This window comes from Vigna umbellata, chromosome 4, assembly GCF_029865625.1.
Source record: "Vigna umbellata cultivar VRB3 chromosome 4, Vumbellata_1.0, whole genome shotgun sequence".
NCBI lineage: Eukaryota > Viridiplantae > Streptophyta > Magnoliopsida > Fabales > Fabaceae > Vigna > Vigna umbellata.
In genome coordinates this window covers 13,862,242-13,883,797 of record NC_142168.1, presented here as the reverse complement: position 1 = coordinate 13,883,797, position 21,556 = coordinate 13,862,242, and the positions used below count along the sequence as shown (strand labels likewise).

General features: G+C 32.7%; 3 protein-coding genes across 3 annotated transcripts; all 3 read right to left on the bottom strand.

The window, feature by feature from the left end:
• Window positions 1-773: 773 nt before the first annotated feature.
• On the bottom strand, window positions 774-3,804 carry LOC124821997 (Major facilitator superfamily protein). The gene is made up of 4 exons (XM_047293946.2): window positions 3,342-3,804; window positions 2,996-3,213; window positions 2,146-2,726; window positions 774-2,047 (listed from the first exon to the last, which is right to left on the bottom strand). Exons 1-4 carry the CDS (start codon window positions 3,565-3,567, stop codon window positions 1,177-1,179), a joined length of 1,896 nt encoding a protein of 631 aa, XP_047149902.1. The 5' UTR covers window positions 3,568-3,804; the 3' UTR covers window positions 774-1,176.
• A 3,940-nt stretch (window positions 3,805-7,744) lies between these two features.
• TRA2 (Aldolase-type TIM barrel family protein) lies at window positions 7,745-11,721 on the bottom strand. The gene is made up of 7 exons (XM_047293944.2): window positions 11,476-11,721; window positions 10,293-10,464; window positions 10,087-10,136; window positions 9,184-9,484; window positions 8,717-8,905; window positions 8,441-8,623; window positions 7,745-8,275 (listed from the first exon to the last, which is right to left on the bottom strand). Exons 1-7 carry the CDS (start codon window positions 11,664-11,666, stop codon window positions 8,030-8,032), a joined length of 1,332 nt encoding a protein of 443 aa, XP_047149900.1. The 5' UTR covers window positions 11,667-11,721; the 3' UTR covers window positions 7,745-8,029.
• A 7,854-nt stretch (window positions 11,722-19,575) lies between these two features.
• LOC124821996 (protein VERNALIZATION 3-like) lies at window positions 19,576-21,350 on the bottom strand. Its single transcript, XM_047293945.2, has 4 exons — window positions 21,072-21,350; window positions 20,887-20,948; window positions 20,386-20,426; window positions 19,576-20,052 (listed from the first exon to the last, which is right to left on the bottom strand). The coding sequence occupies exons 1-4, from the start codon at window positions 21,270-21,272 to the stop codon at window positions 19,832-19,834; spliced, it is 525 nt and encodes a 174-aa protein (XP_047149901.1). The 5' UTR covers window positions 21,273-21,350; the 3' UTR covers window positions 19,576-19,831.
• Window positions 21,351-21,556: the final 206 nt, after the last annotated feature.

Genomic DNA, 21,556 nt, shown 5'->3' with positions numbered 1-21,556 from the left:
ATTGGTCTATACATAACTCTCAAAACTATTTAAAACATGTTTCTATTATAATTTATAAATACAGTTTAGCTAAAAAATTATTGTATTATATAATAATCAAGTTCAGTTTAACTCTAGTAATTAAATAGTTTGTTAATAAAACTTTTCTTTTATGGGGTGGATCCTCCCCTTTTGACAGTAAATGGAGACTCTTCCATTAGAGAAATGTGAACCATTTGATTATCTTCCTATTTTAATTAACCTCCTTATATATAACAATTACATTATATGTATCTCTTAATCTAAACTATTCATTTAAATTCAAATATTAAAATAAATTTTAGTGTATGCAAATATTTCTTTTTATATTAAATAAAACAAAGTATTATTAAGTTTTTTTTTATTTACCGCCTCCTAATATGCCCACTTTTCATTTTTTTTTCTATTTAAACGTATAAGAAGCAAAAGAAAATATTAATTCGATGAGTGAAAAAAATTATTTGATTTTTATAGTAAAAAATAAAGTTGAAGTTACAATTTCTATCTTTTTTTTTTAATTTCTAATCAATAATTTAGTTTTACTATTTATTTTAATTCCTAAATTTTAACATTGTGGACGACCTATTTCTTTTCGTGATTTTAAATACGAAATTTCAAAAAAGCTACATTTTCTTATCCATTTTTTTTATCTAAATTGTTAACTAAACTAATTTAGTTAAAAATTTACGATACTGTTAATTAGATGGGCCATGAACTGCACTAACCCACCAAAAACTTCCGAGGAGATGTTCGACTTCCGTAAAAAAATTATGGAATTGTTTATTGTGTTCCGGAGAGTAAATTCCGGAAATGATAGAGTACAGAAAGAAAATGATCGGTGCACGAAGTAACTGCCCCTAGTTTTTTTATATAAAGTTCCTTGATATTATATTCTCAAGAAACTGCTTTGAACTACTCTAAAAGATTAAGCAGAATTCGTATACTACTCAATATCTATGCAATTCTCTCTTTTTCTTATCATCTTTGCTAGCATGAAAGTGTTTAATTTAACTAAGTTTACCTGAGGGAGTAACTATCCTTCAGAAGGAAATCATTATCTCATGCAGAATACTCCTAACTAGTGTGCGTTATCACACAAGGAGAACACCATTACAAGTTATTGAATGGATCAAAGACAGCATTTTACTGTGTTGAAAACTAGGATGTTCCAACGTATGACATTTCATGTTTCTCCATCTCACGATCTTCCTGTGCCCTGTACTTATATCTACGAGCCGAATATACGAAGATGAAAAAATTGAGCGTGCTCAAAGCCGTGAGAAGCCAGTAGAAGTAATCAAACCTGCCAGTGTTGATGTTCTGAGACAACCAAGAAGGTTGTCCTTTATCGATGTTCCCAGTGGCAGATTTAATGATGTTGTTTATAATAGTTGCCACAAAACAACCCAAGCCACCGGCGAGTGCAGCATAAGCAGAGCCTATGCTCTTCATGGCATCGGGAGCTTCCTCGTAAAGGAACTCCAAGAGGCCGACAATGCAGAACACTTCGGCCACACCAATGAGACAGTATTGAATCAACAGCCAATAAGCACTGAGGTTAGGCATGGGCGTGAGGAAAGTAGCCTCGTATTCATGTCTTATTGCGTAGTTTCTTCTGTATCGTTCAAATATGGCAGCCCATGCAACTGAGAGAATGGAGACAGCCAAGCCGATTCCTACCCTCTGAAGTTGAGAGGCACCGTGTGGGTGGCCGGTGATGCGTCGGAAAATGGGGACGAAAAGGGAGTAGTAGAGAGATAGAATGAGGAAAATGCTTAGGCCTGGGAAGACGGGCATGCATGTGACTGGGAGTTTCAGACGACCCAAATGGGTGTTAAGAGTGTATGCCTGCTGAACTGAGAGAGTCAGAAACTCTGTGAGAACGACGTTGAGCATGATTGTGCAGGCTGGTATGGGAATCAGTTTCAGAAGGATCTTCACTTCCTCAACCTGAGTCACGGTGCAGAGCCTCCATGGACTCGGATTTCCACCGTCTTCTTTCAGTTCCAGAGCTGCCTTGTCAAGAAACCTTAAATGAAGAGAACGAACAGAAAGCACCACTTATCTAATCTTGCACCCTTTATCATAAATTGTAAAAAGTTAAAAGCTTTAGGGTGAAAAAATGACCTGAAATGAGGAGTGTGAGGAATTTTTCCACTTCCCTTGATAGCAGAGTGTCTACCAGGAACCTCGTACAAGCCTATGAAGTCACTGCTTGAAAAAGGGGCATTTCTCTTTCGAAATGCAGCCACCAGAACTTGAGCAACCCTAGTTAGAGGACTCCCTCCTGGTAATCTGTGTCTGTACAAAGGGGTGCCTATGAAGAAGACCATGTTTGATATTCCCATGGCTATTGCGAGTGACCCAAATGCAGATCCCCACCCATATTGCATCTGCACGTACACCACTCCTGTGAAGGCCACAATTGCTCCAATGGTCACTGACAGATAGAAGAAGTTGAAGAATCTGTCAAGGTGTTCTTTGTAGTTTTTGCTTCTCTCATCAAACTGGTCTGCTCCAAAAGATGACACGCATGGCCTTATCCCTGCTGCTCCAAACGCTGTTATGTATAGAAACGTGTAAAGGTATGTCATTTGCCATGCTTTTGCTGGCTCGCACTTTCCCAGTAGCAGAGAAAGTTGGTCACACTCTGCTTGGTTCGGCACAAACTTCCCTATTGTTGCACACAGTGTTATTCCTGTCAAACCCTGTTTCGAAAAATCCAACCTTGAAATCAAATGTTTTATATAAACACATGTAAATTAAGATATGTGTGCTTATTACTCTTAAAAAAGTGTCTTGAAAGTATAACAGTAAAATAAATAATAGGGAATTTTTCATGAATCAGAAATTTTACAATTTACTTTGACCCATTACAGAAGATGGATGAACTTAGCAGAAGCATTAAACTTTGGAAAGTAGAATAGAATTTGATATAAGATATATTATTGATGTGAAAGAGGAATAGTGTTGTTACTGCAAGATAGATTGTGGTGAAGATAGCTATTGTCCAGTAGCGTCCAAGATATGCATCTGCTAGAAATCCACCCAACACAGAGGAAGCTTGTGATATCCCTAAGAAATTGTTCACTGCGTTGGATGAACTCGTGAATGGTCTGTGCATCACATAGAACATGAAGGCAACCATGTTCACTGAAAGCCCAAAATAAGCCATTCTTTCTGCCATTTCATTTCCTACAACAACACAAAAACACAGAATCTCTTTCTTAAATCACATGTTCATAATAACATAACCACTGGTTGTTCTGTTCCAGCATTGTCCACTACACAAGCACACACATAAAGAAAGAATGAATATGTACCAAATATGAAGAAGGCTGCAATCCATCCACCAGTTTTTGAAAGATCAACAATGGATTTGCCATGGATATCAACTGGTGTAGATCCTGCTGTGTATCCACGACCAAAGGCCATTCTTCTATCCTCAGATTCGATGAAGTATATGGCTAGCTTCTTTCTGTTCATTGAAGTGCCTGGTGTCCCTTCAAAGGAGCTTTCTGCTGGTGACTTGATTTCTGTGCTATCCATCACTCTTAACACACAACACTACCTACTACTACTTTTCCTCAATCTTCAGATCAAAACCTCACAACACATGAAAAGGGTCATGGATCTACCTCTTCAGCTTTCACTAATCAGCAATGAAAAAAAGCAAAGAGTGGGAGAAAATCATTCTGAAATATGGATACACTAAAGCCACCAACTTTTCCTACTTCTTTGGTTGGCCTTGCTCTTCTACTTATGGATGTGCTCAGACCTTGATTAATTCTTCAAGACAGGAAAATAAAAGGAAAAGAAATCAGTTGTGGTGTAGGTTTGGACCCTACATTTCCTTGACTAGAGTTAATTCTAAGAGTTTGACAGATAAATGTCACTTTTTTTTTTACTTATGTATGAATCTAAGGTTAAGAGTGAAGGAATTCTAAACAGTTGATTTTTTTTGTCACAGTTAGGGAAAGGGCCCATCATTAAAGGAAGATTCAACCAACACCTTGAAACCAACCATGCACAATAAATGGCAGTACAACAACACTATACATCAATATGAGGAAGAGATTTAATGAGTTTTTCTCAGAAAAAATAATGTAATTTTGTTCAAAATTGTTCATTGAACACATTAAAATTAAGAAAAGTAAGTTATTTTTTTCTCAAAAAAAATAAAATCATTGAATCCGTCCAATTGAACACAGCATTTATGGTCATCTGCTACGGAGGCTGGCACCATTGCTGTCATTGATTGGTGTTTGCATGTTAGTGGTAGTAGTTTATTTCAAATCATGTTCCCACTGTCGCTTTGCTTAAGAATTTTTGGGTTTGTTCAGCATGAAAATATGGATGCACATAAATTTCCACATGAATGGGGGAGGTTGGGGATTTGTCAGCTGCTTGAAATTTTGTGCTTGCTTTTAAATTCTTCTACTTCAATGTTGTGGTCCAATTTCTCCACACAACTCCATCAAGATTTAATCCTTCTACTTATCTTAAACGAATCCTCTTGTACACATTGCTTATTTTGATAGCTCTAGTACTGATATAAACTCAAAATTTCAACATCACCTTATTGTGTTTGAATAATGCAATGTATCTTGTGAAGAACACGTGCATTTGTACTTGTAGTTGCGTCTAAGTTCAAAAGTAAAGGCTTTACAAGGTAAACGTGAAAAATTGGGTGGGTTCTTGATAACTTTTCTAGTCATGGTCAAGCATACTTAAAAAAGAGTTTGAGTCATTTGTAGAGAGTGAGTCCAAACTCTTATTATCATGGACCATTAATGAGTTTTTAGTAAACTAAGTTTATTTTAGGTCTTTATAATGAACCAAGGAAAATAAAGTTTTTTTTGGGTCTTGTATTTGGACCTTGGGTTGTAGTGTAGTGTTTTAGGTTTAAAGGATATGGACCCTAAAGAGACGATCTACGATAAAAACCTAGTTTGGAGAACAAACATTTTAGAAACATACGAGTCTTTGGTTAGAGTAGTCTCCAAATTGTCCTATTTTGTGAGCATATGCTCTTACCATGTCTCATGCTCCTAATGGAAGGATTTCTATAGGTAGTGATTATGTGTCATTCTAGGAATAGAAATGATTTTTCTATATTAGTGGTCATATGTCTTCCTCCTAATGGAGTAAACTTTTACCTTGGTGTCCAAGCTAGTCAAGTTGAGGTTTTTAGGGTTTAGCTTATATAATTTGAAAACACCTTAAGCCTATAAATAAATGTGTCTCTCCCAGGTAAATTCACCTTTGAATTGAGTATTGTTATACTATCAAATTTGTGTCATACTACTCAATTTAGACCACCAAGGCTAGAACACCTTTTCTAATTTTCCTCTAGCCACCTTTCTTTTTGAGTTGGTCCAACCTCTCTTAAAAGTACATTAAACACCAACATATTCTCTTCCCTTTCTTGAGTCATATAGCTTGAGGAGAAGCCACCATCTTTCCACATCGAACCCACCACCATATTTCCACTATCATCAAGCTTCCGTAACCACCAACCCATTTGGAAGTCTCCACCTTGCTTGAGTTATATAGCTTGGAGGAGCTTATTCCATCATTTGGTAATCAGAGCTTAGGTTATTTTCGTTTGTTCTTGTGTCTTCCTAGCCTTGTCTTGTTGTAGGTATCTTGGAATGGTCAAAAGCAACCTCCTTTACACAAAATAGTTCTCGTAGTAAAGTTGATGATTTTCAAAGTGAAATTTCATCTAGCTCAGAGGTCCAAAAAAATGTGTCTATAGTCAAATTAAAGCCTTTTGAGTATAGTTTCTGATGGCTTGATCTAGCACATTGGAAGCCATGAAACAATGAGAAATGAAGGTAATATCAGAGTAGCAAAACTGGCAGTAGTTTTAGTGAAGGTTAATAAGGTTTATGGTGAGTGAGGTGCTTCGGTGGAGGTGACACTAGCTCAGACAACCTACCATCTATGGAAGGAAGCTAGAGGGGTGAGGGAAGAAGCAAGGAGAATGACTTTCGATGAAAAGAAGAGCTCGCTAGATTGCAACAACATAACTCTATGTGAATTCCAAAAGTAAATTTTACAAAAGGGAGGGTGAATTTATAGGAAATTCCCCTTCCATGCTCGAGCTAGCTACTGGGTTGATCATCAGTCGAAAAGAGTGGATCATCTACCACGTGGAAAAGTGTGAAAAACATGCTAAAAATCATAAAGCACAAGATACATGTGCAATTTAAAGAAGAAGCAAAACTCGTGCATGCCTAGTGCCCTAGGTTGTTCGTTTAACGCCTTCCAAATTGGGCTTCTTGGCCCTTGATCTCTGTAGCCTTCTCCATGGGCTGAAATGGGCTTTGATGGGCCTTCTTGTGGATCTTCTAGTTGTCATTGAACGTGGGCAAATAATGCTTGGGCTTCTTTGGAGGTGTCTTCAAGGTCTTGTTGCATCTTTCTAGCCATTTAACGGATAATGAGCCCTTGACTTGTTATTGGGCTTGGGCCCAAGTCATCAGTTTCCAACAAAGGTCAAAGTTGCCATAATATTATCATTAACCTTTGAACTGAATATTGTTATGCTTCTAATTTTGTGTCATACTACTAAACTTAGGTCACTAAGGCTAGAACACTCATTTTAGGTTTTCTTTGACCATATTTTCTTAAGAGTTTATTCAACCTCTTTTGAGAACACCCAAACACCACCATAACCTTTATCCCTTGCTTGAGTTATATAATTTGGAGGATGAATCATCGTATCGACAACTAATCAAATTAAAATCATCATATGTACACCATATTTCTACCAACATCAAGCTTTCATAACCATTAACCCTTTTGAAAATCTTCACCTTACTTGAGTCATATAAATTGGAGGAACAAATCTCATTAGTTCATAAATGTAGTTATAATATTACTCAAAAAAGATTTCTTTTAACAGCATTAAGAAGCCAACAGTTGTTGAAATATTTTTCAATCCTCTAAATTTAGATAACTTTGTTTTTTATTCTTAAATTTAAAACTAAGGTTTTAGCTTTGTAATGTGTATAATTTAAAAATAAAAATTTATAAAATTGTATAAGAAATTTTCTGCAATATTTCTTTAACCATGAGCTAATTTTAATTTATAAAGAATCAAATTTCAATTTTTTTAAGTGTTATAGAAAAATTGTCAAACAAATCTAGTGTAAACTTAAGCTTCTAAAAATATGCACTATTTGTTATTCTCAGCCGTGATCTATCTCTTTCTCATTGCTTTAAATTGAATAACTTTTATGATTGCCTCGTTTATTGAGTTTCTAAAATGATAATTTTTACTAGGTTTTATAGCATTAAGTGTTAGTTGGAGACATAATTCGTCAAATCGTTTGAGTATAATTTTAGAAGAAGAAAAAAGCATAGGTATAACTAGGTTTAAGAATTTTTTTATCACATAAATTTAAAATAGAATTGATTTCAGGTGAAATAACATTACCATTTACTCTTTTTTGCCATGTTTGTATGCCAGGAACACCTAAAAATCACTTCATGCATCCCTTTGGGACTGACTAAACTGGAATACAAAATTGGATCCACGAGTGATGATTTTTATATTCACATAATACTTTAAAAGGTAAATAAAACTTCGAATTTTGAGGAGCATGTGGCAACTACCCTTGCTGAGGCAGTTTAACAGATTCCAATTTCCCTTATACGTCGTTTTCACAATCTTTCAGGCCTACTAAGCCTTCATATTAGAAATGGCTTGATAGGGTTAAGGGAAGGGAGCTTTTAGAATAAATATTCGAACTAAAATGTAAGAGTTGACACATCAGTGACATCACAAGCACAAAGGAATAAAATCGCACACATAATGCATAATGGGAAAGAAACAAAAACGCTCGACTCAAAGTGGACAATTTCCCATTCCCATCGTATCACTATCCGTCTAAATGACTCCATGAAGCACATTTACAGCAGCACAGAGTGCACAGCTACTGCCTTTTATTAATCCATAAATGGCATCATACACAGCATTGCTAACCATGACGATCACACTTCAGTGACTGACCAACTTAAGAGAGTTTGCCTTCTCTTGCAGCGAATCCAGGAGGCTGTCAAAGCTCTTCTTAAACGAATCCACTCCTTCAAGTTCAAGCTGGTTACCAACATGGCCCCAGTCAATACCCAATTTCTGGAGAGCATTGTATATTCCCTCAGCTTCAGATGCATTTGAGTCTATTGTCCTGGAAACAGTACCATGATCGATAAATGCTTCAAGGGCTTGGTCTGGCATGGTTGATACCTGCCAAGTAAGAAGATGTTGCTATGAGAAACAACAAAAAATATTGGTAAACCCTTTGACTTTTAAGTTTGTTAACACAATCAAGGAAAAACGAGGAGTCCATTATTTGCCTCAGATCAAGTATCCTAATTATAAACTGACAAAATGAAAAATAAGATAGCTTACAGTGTCAGGTCCAATAAGAGGTGCAACATATAAGGTGTCAGGATAGGCGGGATTCTTGACACTAGTTGAGGCCCAGAGGAGCCTTTGCTTCTTGGCTCCCTTCTTAACTAGAGCTTCCCACCTAGGACCAGAAAATTTCCTTTGGTAGAGCTGGTAAGCCAATGCTGCTTGGGCAACTGCTGCCTGTAAAATTCAATGAGCCGTTATGAGAATAAATTTACAGGAGTAATAAATCCAAAGGCAAGAATAGACATTTCGTAAACCATAAACAGTTACCTTGCCGCGTAGATTAAGGGCTTCTGGGGTGCCAATTTTCTCAAGGGACTTGTCAATGAGAGTGTCAACTCGACTGACAAAGAAAGAGGCAACACTCGTAACTCTAGAGAGGTCATTTAACCCTGATGCCTCAAGACCATCCAAGTAAGCATCAATAACAGCTTCGTATCTTGCGAGAGAGAATATCAGCTGTACACACAAGTACCAGAAACATAATTATACTTTAACCATGCAAGTAAAAGAGATCAAGACAAATGTCACTGGTCAGGACTATTGACTTTTCAAATTCCTATTAGACACGAGCTTGAGCTTTTAAAATAACAGTACAATTCGTCATGGTAGCAATGACAAAATCTAAAGGATCGCTTATCAGGAGTACCAATAAGCCAATCTAGAATTGCAAATCATACCATAGAAAACTAATTTATTTAATTTATATTATATGAAAGGATGTAGCACAAACTCACCGTCACATTCACACTTATCCCATTAGCAATAACTTCCTTAATTGAAGGGACACATGCCTCTGTAGCTGGAATCTTTATATACACATTAGGGCGGTCAACCACTTTATGAAGCCATTTTGCAGCTTCTATGGTTCCCTCAGTATCATCTGCGAGCCTGGGAGATACTTCAACAGAAACATAGCCATCACCACCATCTGTTTGATCATAGATTGGTTCAAATAGTTTGCAGGCATCTTGGATATCCTTTACTACAAGTTCCCAATATGCACTTTCAATGTCTTTCCCAGCTTGCACAAGTTCCCTGCATGATTGAGTAATTTATTTTTAGATATAACAGTAAAAAGGATATTGCTACAGTACAGTGCAACGTACACCAATAAGACCGTTACTAACATGTCCATAAGACCGAAAACCATTATTTTCTCTCTTTTTTAATATTTTTCTTCTTTTGATAACAGTATACAATAATAAACTTGCACGAATATAAAACCAAAATCAGACTCAGCAGTATACTTAATGCAGTGATGAGCTACCCATCACATGAATAATTGGAGCTAAGGAGTGTCACATCGGTGTAGTTTACTTTTACTACACTAAACTATATTGTGAGTAGACTGACAAAACTACAATTAAGTGTTGTTTCAATTAAATTTGGAGAAACAGTCACTTAACAATCACTTTCTTTTTGCAGCTCCAAGAGAGAGCGTTTGATAAAAAAAAAAAAACAGATGCTTCCCATGAGAAAAGATATGCTAAACATGGGCTCATACACTGAAAAGACACACTATACACAGACAAGTATGATATGTGTCCATGCCTCACAGTTTGTAGTACCTTGTCCACCACATTGCCTGTTGAGATATAAAAGGTAATGCCAGAATTTATATAAGATATTCATGGTACCTGAACTGATCATTGTAAGCATCAGAGGATGAGATAGCTTTCTGAAAGATCTGCAATCACATGGACAGACAGCAGATTAGAATAGCAACATGCAAAGAATGCATCTTACAACTCGCAAGAAATGTTTGGAACATTAATCAGTTTCAATTTCTGTATTATTATCAATATCAGGATAAGGAAAACATTTCAGAAATAAAAAACATTACCGCAGGGTTGCTGGTGACACCTCTGACACCACTGGCTATTAGAGGAAGCAGATCTGTAACAGGTCTGCAGAGATTATCATACCATGGACTCTGCCCTTCTTTCTCATAGAGATCATGAAGCACAGTCCTCTTTGCAGGACTTCCATTCCCATCAGTTTGAGAGCATTTAATCCTGAATGAAAACAAGCGTCAACTATTCGCCTCCCATATAAACTGTTTAAGAAAAAACAAAGCCTCCTTGAAAATATTCGTCACTTAAGGAGGCATTTGGAAGTGTCTATATAGGCAAATGACCCCACCAACCTATCTATAACTTATAAGAAACACAGCAGCATTGTCCCTGATGAACCAAAAAATGAAATTTGTCCTCTTTATGGATAATTTCAAGAAAAAACGAAATTTGTCTTCTTTATGGATAATTTCAAGAACGGAACGAGATTGATAATAATCATATAAGTAGACAACAGAGAAAGTGATTGGTTACTCATAATTTTTATTAGTTCCAGTAATAAAAAAAATATGTTCTCAACTTAGATTTACAAAATTGTATATATTTCTCTATGTCGTATGATTTCTAATAAATATCTAGATATGCATCCTATATGCATCCTATGATCGTATCCAACATATTTTTCTAAAAATCTATTATTTTTTAGAATAATCATACTATCCGCATGTGCATCATACTTAGCACGCAATTCCCAGTTCACAGCAACACAATTGACAGCTCGCACGAAAATTGCAAAGACAGAGTCTGATGCGAGCATTCTTGTAAAAAACTTGTACCAGCTAAAAGCTTTTGAAACGAAAATCTCAGCTAAAAACAAAATAAGAAATAAAAAACAAAACGCGTTCCTCTTTCCCCCTTCCATAAAAATGAAGTTGTACCAGCTATCAAAACTTGTATCTATTTTCAGCTTCCATCTTTCCACCACTTTCTACCACTCAGGTCACATCCAATCAGACACGACCTAACGACGATTACGATGGCGATCGCTTGCTGTTTCTTTCAACTTCAGCGATTCAAGTCACGAAAACGGGAAAAACAAAAAAAAAATAATAATAAAAAAGAGGTGCATGTGGATGCGGTGTGAGAGATCGAGCGAAGTGGAGAGAGAGGAGAAAGAAAAGGTGGAGGAATGGCGATCCGATAAAAGCGCGAGAGGGATCGGAGAAAACCTACCGGAGAGAGGTTTTAAGAGGGAGGGAGTGACGAGATCGGAGCGAAGCGGAGAGGTTAATTTTGTAATTTGCGGCGGAAGAAGAAGGTCTGAAGGAGAGGAAGCCGTTGCGAGAAGAATCGCGTCCGGGTCGAAGCGCTTCTGATAAGGAAGCAGCTGGGTTTGGCGTTGAGAGCTTGGAAACGAAAGCCATTGGGAATTGCAACACACCAAACGCAGCAGTCAGTGCAGTAGGAGCAATCGCTTCAGTTTTTATATATATATATATATATATATATATATATATATTACACAATAGTTATGCATTTTAGACTTAGTTTTATTTTTATTATTATTACATGAGGAAGTTGGTAGGGAGAAAGTTGGTGCAGCTTTTGGGTTGACCGAAAAGCCAGAGGCAGAGCAACCGAATAAGAGGCATCGAGAGGGGTAATATGGGAATTTGACACATTGGTTTCGTCTCCTAGCCGCCATCCACTGTGCTACTGGTATACGCTATCATTTTATCTTATTATTATTTAAATATTTTTATATTTTGGTCACTATTTTCAATTAGTTAAAATTTAAATATTATTTTCAGATATTTTTATGTTGAATGATTTGGAAAAAAAAAAAAATAAGGAGTTGTTGGAAAGCATCTATCTCCTTCAGACTGATGGTGTTAGGATTTGGGTTATATTGGTGAAATCCATATGGTGCTTTTGTACGTTTTTTTTTCTTGCACCCACTTTTTTTCTTTCTGCATCCCAAGTTTATTATAATCCTATCAATTATAATTAGGTATGCAGTAATTAGTGTTTACCGATCCGTGTATTATGCTATATTTACTTAACATCCTCAAGTCATTCTCACTAACTTCATTTCTTCTTCGTGAATTTCTTCTTTTTCTTCAACAATATTTTTCTTTTTCAACTACATTCTTCTTATTCATTAGAGTTCATTTATAAAATGAAATTTCATCTTCATTCGTTTAGGCTATGATACCATATTAGAAAGTGGATTTAAGTCTAACTCAGCCCCACAAAATCGGTTTGTAAGGTGAGATTTGCACCTCACTTATATATTATATTTTTGTCTTATCTCTAGTCGATGTGTGACTTCCAACAACTTGATTTAAGAAAGTATGAGATTTTAAAATCTAATTTAGAAGTGTTTTGGATGTTGAAATTCAATTTTGGATTGTCTCGAATTTTGAAATCTAGTTGAGGAGTGTTCGAATTTTGAAATTTTATTTAGTAGTTTGTCGAATTTCAAAATTTGATATTATTTATTTTTTATTATTATTTGATGTGTTTTGATTTTGTCATTTTTCAAACTTTATTTATTTGGTGTGTTCTTGTGAATTTGTTGTTGATCTCTATTTTAGTTATTATTATTCAACAAGTGAGGTATGCCTAAGTTCAAATGTAGCTCTCATGCGGTGCAAGCCCAAAAAGGTACGAGGGTATCCATAACAACATCCATTATTAGCATAATCATAAAAAATATCAGAGAGAGACATTTAACCAAAGTTCATCATAAAATTCTAAATAATCACATGACATGCTCTAAATTTGTTTAACTTTTTTCCATGGGAGACCAACTTTATCTCCCCTCATCCTAAATAAAACAATTGCATATAAAATTTAAAAACAACATCAATCAGCAAAAAAAATCACATACTTTACTAACACAACCTTTGTACAGCGCAAATATTACATGATCAAACATAGTTGGTCAAGAAAGAAATGTCATGTAGACCTCTAGAATATCCACTTAATGCATCTTCTCATTGACCAACTTTATCTAACCTAGTCCTAAACAAAATAGTTGCATATAAAACTTAAAAACATCATCAATAAGCAAAAGCAACAAAAAAAAAATCATATACTTTACTAACATGACCTTCCTACAACGCAAATGTTACATGATCGACATAGTTGGTCAAGATAGAATGTCATGTAGACTTTCAGGATATCTACTTAATGAATCTTTTTGGTGACCAACATTCTTGTTCTGCTCAATATCATTCTCGTGTTGCTCATGAACGTTTAAATGAGCTAACGGTGTCGTTTCTTTAGCTTCAGTATGATGACCTTTTCTACAAGTATATGTTGTGGGTTTCCTTCTAGCTTCACCATGTCTAAAGGTCTTAACCTGATTTTTATAGATACCCTGCGTTCTTTCCATTTTTGTAACAAACAAATTCCAACAAACATTAAAAACAACACATCAAATAACTAAACATAGAAAAAAAAAAACAAAATCATAACACACCAAATAACTAAACTTAAAAAGAAAAAGAAAAACAAAACCAAAACACAACAAATAACTAATATTTTTTTAAAAATAACAAAAACAAAACATATCAAATTAAAAAAAACAATAATAGAACCAGATTTTGAAATCTTGGAAACTCCTAAACTAAACTTCAAAATTTATAAACTCCTAAACTGGATTTCAAAATTAAGAAGACTCCTTTACTGTTTCAAAATCTAATACTTTCTTAAATTATGTTTCTAAATTTCTTAACTCAGATTTTGAAAACCAATACTTTCATAAAACGAATTTTGAAATATGATACCTTTCTAAATGGAATTTTACTTTTCTAAATCAGATTTACAAATATGGTCTTTTTTAAACTTATTTCAAAATATGATATTTACCCTAATACAAATTTTGAAATAGGGTATCTTCCCTCAATAGATCTCACTGTACTATAGATTTTTAAATCTGCTACACCTATCCACCAAAGTTAATTATCTAAATGTCGGATTTCAAATTCCATTCACCCTGATTATTCCCAATAATAAAAATGTAAAACAAAAAAGAAAGAATGAAACTTACTTGAGAAGAGTGTTGTGGAAAGAAAAAATTGCATTAACGATTTGCGAAAAAAAATCATTGTGCTTGTAGAGGTAGGGGAAGGTGAGTGTAGGATGCCACGGTAAACGTGAGGGATGAGGATTGCTGAGTAAATAAATAAAGAAAAAAAAGGATAATTATGTTTTGACCAAGTCAAAGTCAAAGTCAAAAAAAGTTATTTACCGTATTTAAATTTTTTTTGAGAGGTAGAAAGAAAAATACGATATGCAAGAATAAACTCCCACTTCTGTATCAAAGGCAAATTAGGTTGTTGCTTCCTACATTCCATCAATTTCTCCCTCCATCCATAAAAAAGTTTCTAGAATTTTTTTCTGTATAATAGAAGAAGGTGATTTTTTTCAAAAGAAAATTCCAAAATTAGTTATAGCATTCCTAAAAATAAATTCTGAAAATTATAGGGTGCTAGAAGAAATATGAAGGGGTGCCAGAAGAAATATATAAGGGTGCAGGAGAAATAACCGGCATGTTACTATGCTAGATGATGTGAATGGGCTCTAGGTAATAAAATTCAGGAAATTGCTTCCTGTACCCAATCGTTTTTCTTTCAGCATCTTAACACTTCCGGAATTTATTTTTCGAAATCCAAAAATAGTTCCAGAATTTTTTTTTTTCGAAAAATATCATGTACATAAGTTTATATATTGCTCGTTTACTTTTTGTAGTCCTTTACCTTTTCAATAAATTTGTTAGACAGAGTTAAAATATTAAAGTAAACATTATTAGTTTAAGTTAATGGACTCAATATGTAATGTATTATTAAACTACTAATATAATATATATTTTCTCAATCGATTATTTAAAGTTAGTATAATATATCATATTAATGATAAACTTTTATTAAACCCTAGAGGACAAACTCAAGCAACAAAGAGACCCTAGAGGACAAACTCAAGCAACAAAGAGATATACGAATAACGAATGCACTACAAAATAAAGGAAAGGGAATGTAGTCTTGGGCTAACGTGGAACTTCAAAAGTATACGACAGAGATTAAACAAAAAAATTATGCAATGCATAGGAGAGTGGAATGGTTTTTAAGACCGAAACCTAGGTAAAATGTTCTTGTTTTGCAAAAATCATGACTCTGATACCATTTATAGGGAGCTTTTGGTACCATTTCAAAAGATCTCTTACTAATAGAGGTATCTTATGTGTATATAAATTTATGTCCATCTCTTGTTTGATCTGATGTGAGACTTTATTTATATTCAAGAAAAGACAGATCTGAATTAAAACTCAAATTATGAAACATCAAAAATGAAAAGTTTAAACTTAAGATTATTACATACTTTTTGAAATGAATTGTTTTAAAAGTATCTTGAGAGAAACATAACTTGTAAACTCAAAAACATCACCTATTACACCTTCGATAACAAGAGGATCCATTGATATAGGCATAGTTAATGTTTATGTATAATATAAGCTCTTAAGCTATATAACTTGGTTTCTTCTTTGAGCTATAATGAATGAGGGAAATGCTTATTTATGCATGCAATTGCGTAATATTCATTATCTCTAGATTCTTCTCCTCCATGTATACTTATTTCCGTATCATTTAAAGTGAAAGTTCCTTCAAGTTTATGTGAGGGAAAAAAAACTTAAGAAAGATGCATAGATGTTATCTGAAACTTCTTTATTTTTTGGTGTCAGGTACTTTAGTTGTGGTTGTAATTTGAGCGCTTGATATTCCATCCATTTATCACGTTAAATTATTATATTCTATTATATTGCATAACACCTTCGTATTCGGCAATCTATTTAAAGTAGATTTTTACGATTTGGTAAAATAAGAGAATAAAAGTATAACTTTTTAAAGTGATGTAAAAAAAGTGAAGAAAATTTTTGTTGACTCTACTAAAGAATAGTGGTGTTCTCCCAAAGGATCACACCCCTTCACATCATTAGATAGATACAAAAAATTCAGCAATCGGCACAGGTGTGGCTTTTCGTTGGTGTGTGGGAAAATTTTTATTCTTTACTTTTCCATATTGTGAGTGCCTCAAGCAACAGGACGAAATGAGCATTCAGTGGATTTTGTGCAAATCTGTGTATGGAAGTTAGCTTAGAAAAAAGAGTTCTATTTCATGTCTTATACATTGAGTTCTCTCTATTGTTTAGTTAAGTATTCAATATATTTTCTTGTGTTGTTATCTATATTATTGGTGATCAAAATATTTTCTCTGTTGATCCTTATAAACTCTAAAAAAACTTGTGTTGTATTCATTAATTATTATTTGTGAAAGATTTTATTAAACTAAACTTTGTAGATTTTTTTTATATTGAAGTTTTTCTGCAAACATTTCGATGTTTATTTATTTGTCCGTTTTTTATTAGGAGCATCTTATTGTTACATATATTATTTATTTGAGTGAACATTTCATTCAGGCTTTTATTTCTTTTTGTTATTTGTTTTTTTTGTTATCTTTTCAACAACTGTTATCTCAATCAAGAGCTTTGGTTTGTGCTCTAAGATGTGAAATGTGATAGTCCTAGAACCATTATTCAATTGAATTGTACAAATTATTCAATATAGAAATCTTGCATGGGAGATTTTTTATTTTATAAAGACCTATATGATCCCACTGAAACATGATGTTAAATTAGTAGATAAATAGGAAGACTATTGGTATGATTAGACAATTGATACATAAATATATTTATCATCATGTGTTAAGTGAGACACTTGCTTACAATTTATGGACGAGATTAATTGAGTTTTATGAATATAAAATTTCTTTAAATAAAGCATTCGCTGTTATAAGGATGATTGCTTAATGGGTGGACACTTGAGTAATTTTCATAATATGGTGAATGAGCTTATCACCATGGATATTGTATTATATGATTGGTTTCTAGAATTGTTGTTGCTTACTAAGCAACTGAGAGACATTGATGGTATCTCTTGGTAACTTGCTTCTAGTGGAAAATTGACGTTTACATAGTCATGGATAACCTCTTAACTAAAGAAACTAAGAGAAAGGTAGCAACAAAGTTATCTTCTATACTCAAAATGAAACTTTTATTATGAAGTCAACATGAATAAATATATATAGAAATTCTATGAAATGTAATGATTGCTCTCAACAATTTAATGATTGTAGCAAGTCAAAGAGAGAAGTTAAAATCAAAGAAAGACATCATATGTTTTCATCGTAATAAACTCGAACATGTGATTAAAAAATGTAGGATCCTTAAGCGATAAAGATCAAGGGATAAAGGAAACAATAAAAATAAAGATAAAGATAAAACCACCACCAGTTGTCATTATTTATGTAAATGACTCTATTAATCTAACTAACCAAGAGTATGAATGAGTTATATTAACTTTGTTGCCTTATTACCACACCGTGATTATTTCACATCCTATACTATCGAAGATTTTGGATATGTTAAGATTGGAAACCAAGGTAAACAAGATTGTTGACATTGGTAAAATCTAGTTGGAGACAACATTACTTGAGTTAACCGAAACCTATATTCAAATAGTAAGAGAATAAACTTTGGTTATTTTACAACTACTATTTATATAGTTGGTTAATAATTTCATAAACTCCACCACATTTTTAAATACTTTCATTTATATTATCTTATTACTTTTTATTTACTAAAATTTTTATAACATTTCTAAAGTTATTCTTAATGTATTTATTGTATGAAATAAAAGAATGTCGTTTAAATAAGTGATAATATAGTTAAATATAATTTAGGTATTTTAAAATATTCACAATTTTTCCTCTTTCATTTTGATTCAGACTATGCCTGTCAAAAAAATTTCTATAGTTTTAATTTAAAGTAGCATTTAAAGTAAATATAGACTAGGATAAACATAGCATTAACTATACATTCTTAAATCATTTTCTCTCCTATTTATATGTTTATTCACATACTTTATTAACAAATACTAAACAATCTCTCAATTGTCTTATAAAGTATTCTTTCTTTTATATTTTTTTTTATTGAACCTTTAAGAGCTTTTTTTTCAATCGACCTTTTTTTTTCTTTTATATAAAAATTAGAAACTTAATACTCTTTTTCTAGAGAAACCAATATTTAAAAGTCTTCCTCAACGTTCTACAACCTCACGAGGTCTAAAAAATTTAGAAATTAAACCGTCTTATTATAGCATCCAAAAATATAAATATTACATAATTATATATATATATATATATATATATATATGTATATATATATATAATTTTAATTTATCATCTCATATTTGAAGTCTTACGATTGCATCTTACTATAATTTATACATAATTGTGTTTAGATTTAGTTTAAAATTAGAAGAAAATTTCTTCATTATTTTTAACTTTAAACTTATTTTTTTACATATAGAAAAAAGTCAAATATAAATATAATAAATATATTCTAATAATATAGTTAAAATTATTTTAAAAATAATGAAAAAGATATTTAATAAACATGTGCATTTTAAATTTAAACATAACATTTATATAAAAAAATTAAATTTGGTCTCAATTTGAAAAGAGACTAAACTAAATTAAATTAAAAGAAATTATGATTAAATTGAATATAAGATATTGACACTGATGTTATCATGTGACATAATAACTTGATATGTAACATTGTTTCTAGATATTGATTTGACATGTAAACAATTGTTTTAAAATTAAGAAAAACTAAAAAAACTATAAAAAGTTAAAAGGATCTGGAACACGTGTTATACATAATTCAGTTTCGTTATTTACTTAAACACATTTACTAAAAAATCAAATTAACCAAAATTAATAAAAATGTGGAGAACATGAAAAAGAAAAACCACATTAAACTCGATAAAAATAGAAATTAAAGTTTAACTTAAGCCTATTATTATTTTCATATTTTAATATTTGGACCAGTGGTTGGATTTGGGGCAGTTGATGAAATCCAATTTCTTATATTACGATGTTTTTGTTTGTGGACAAAGGTTACATTAATCCAAGCCCACACAACACAGGGCATATTTATTATGCCAGACTAGTGAATGGGCTTTAAAGAGGATTACACACCATAAAATAAAATTCATGTAAATGTCAGTTTACTTTTAGTCATTTATCTTTTCAATAAATTCGTTTGACAGAGTTAAAACATTAAAATAAACATTACTAGCTTATTAAGTTAATGGACTCAATATGTAACGTACTAATATTGTATATATTTTCTAAATCAGTTAGTATAATAAACGAAATTATACATGTTATAATAATATCTGATATTGAGAGTTTGCAGGATATATATAAAGTAATTGAAAATGAATAGATATGCATCCATACATAGTACGTTTTATTGCTCATATATGCAGGAAATAGATAAAGCCAAAAGTAATCTGTGTACTTTTGGATCACTGGTTTCGAAAAAGGACAGGGTGATACTTCTGATTTGGAGTCTTCAACTATATGTTGTCGAAACCTAAGATGATATGATAATTATTAAGAGAGTAGATTAATAACATTATTTCGAAATTTAGGGTTTAGGATATTGGTGTCGTATTATCTATCTCCTTCGAGTAGAATCAAGTTGTCGTTTGCAGTTGAAGTAGGCTGCTGCAACTGGTGATCCAAGATTATAAAGCTCACTAAAATCTCTGGTGTTGAAATTTTGGCGCCATCCCGGAGCATACACAGTTTGTCTGCTAGGTTGACGAAACAGTATGAAAATAATACGATGAATCCCCATCATAGGTCGTGGAGCTTCATATCCCACAACCTCTTCACCTGTTAAACATATTCCACCATAATTAACTATTATTAAAATGTTTAAATTAATGATTATTATGTCTAATTATTAGTAGGATTAGCAATGCGAGCCGAGTTAACCCGTTTTAAGCTAATTCTGACTCGTAAAATGTCAACTGCACTGATCAGTCCCACTTTAAAAATGGAGACTCAATCTTAGTATGCTAAGAGAGTATGTATGGATAAACCAAATATTAAAAGATGTTTATAGAATATATTACTTACTATACGTAGATATAATTTGTAGTATGTTAGCATATAATTAAAAAAAAATTAGAAAAAAAAAACATAAAATAAAAGCTAAGAACGTACCGAAGTTTGTTCCTGTAGTTCCTGGAATGTTGGCTACTAACCTGGACATCCATCGAAGACAAAAAAAAAGACATCTTAGATAACGATTCCCAGGAAGACAATACTCGAAAGATAGAATAGCATATAAGAGCTCAATTTGTTAAACATCAAAATTAAGAACTTAAATTTAAAAATCATTTCATATATATATATATATATATATATATATATATATATATATTTATAATTTTACAATTACAATCTTGACAAGAAAACAAAAAGATATAAATACATGTCATAAATTAAGTGTTAAGATTAAAAAAATAATTAAAATTTTCTTTTTTTACTTAATCCATATATAAATGAGATTATGTTAATAATAAAACATGTCATAAATATAGTAGGAAAAAGAGAGATAAAATTTGTAAGTAGTGATAAAATGTTGTTTAAATAAAGGTGTAGATGTGAAAGAATAATATTGGTGCAACTTTTGCCATGTTTTTGTAAGGGAGGAGCACTTACCAGTGCAGATATTCCCTGTGATTTGGATTTCCTGGACTAGGTGCATCAGGATCCACCATCACCTACAATATGTATGCAATAAAATTAACTATCAATGGATTAATTAAAACCCTAAAACGTGCTATTAATTCCAGAAAAATTGAGAAAGTAGATAATATAAATGAGAAAGTTATATATAGAGATACCAGAGTGTAAAGGGTTCTGAAATCATCTCCACCAATTTCAACTCTTGGTTGGTTCAGGATTTGTGAGGGTTTCAGCTCACAACAGTTCATAACTTGAAATGAATTGCTGTAAAGTATCCTGAGAAAAACAGAACTTGTAAATGGCTCCAAAACATCACCTATTACACCTCCGATAACAAGAGGATCTGTTGATCCAGGCATGCTTAATGTTTATATATAATATAAGCTCTTCACCTATATAACTTGGTTTCTTCTTTCAGCTACAATGAATGAGCGAAATGCCTATTTATGCATGCAATTGCGTACTTTTACTGATATTCATCATCTCTAGATTCTTCTCCTCCGTTTATAGTTATTTCCGTATCATTTAAAGTGAAAATTCCTTCAAGTTTATGCGAGGGAAAAAAGAAAAACTTTAGAAAGATGCATTCTGGTGCCACATACTTTAAGCTGTGGTCGTAAGCACTTCACACTTAAGTGTTATT

Excerpts from the sequence above, each read along its gene's own strand:
- LOC124821996 (XM_047293945.2), bottom strand. The coding sequence starts at position 21,272 with ATGCCTGGATCAACAGATCCTCTTGTTATCGGAGGTGTAATAGGTGAT. Across the intron at positions 20,949-21,071 it reads TCAGAACCCTTTACACTCTG|GTGATGGTGGATCCTGATGC; the intron begins GTATCTCTATAT and ends TACATATTGTAG. Across the intron at positions 20,053-20,385 it reads AACTACAGGAACAAACTTCG|GTGAAGAGGTTGTGGGATAT; the intron begins GTACGTTCTTAG and ends TATGTTTAACAG.
- LOC124821997 (XM_047293946.2), bottom strand. The coding sequence starts at position 3,567 with ATGGATAGCACAGAAATCAAGTCACCAGCAGAAAGCTCCTTTGAAGGG. Across the intron at positions 3,214-3,341 it reads TGCAGCCTTCTTCATATTTG|GAAATGAAATGGCAGAAAGA; the intron begins GTACATATTCAT and ends GTGTTGTTGTAG. Across the intron at positions 2,048-2,145 it reads CCTCACACTCCTCATTTCAG|GTTTCTTGACAAGGCAGCTC; the intron begins GTCATTTTTTCA and ends TCTTCATTTAAG.
- TRA2 (XM_047293944.2), bottom strand. The coding sequence starts at position 11,666 with ATGGCTTTCGTTTCCAAGCTCTCAACGCCAAACCCAGCTGCTTCCTTA. Across the intron at positions 10,137-10,292 it reads GTGTCACCAGCAACCCTGCG|ATCTTTCAGAAAGCTATCTC; the intron begins GTAATGTTTTTT and ends ATGTGATTGCAG. Across the intron at positions 9,485-10,086 it reads GCTTACAATGATCAGTTCAG|GGAACTTGTGCAAGCTGGGA; the intron begins GTACCATGAATA and ends TCAATCATGCAG.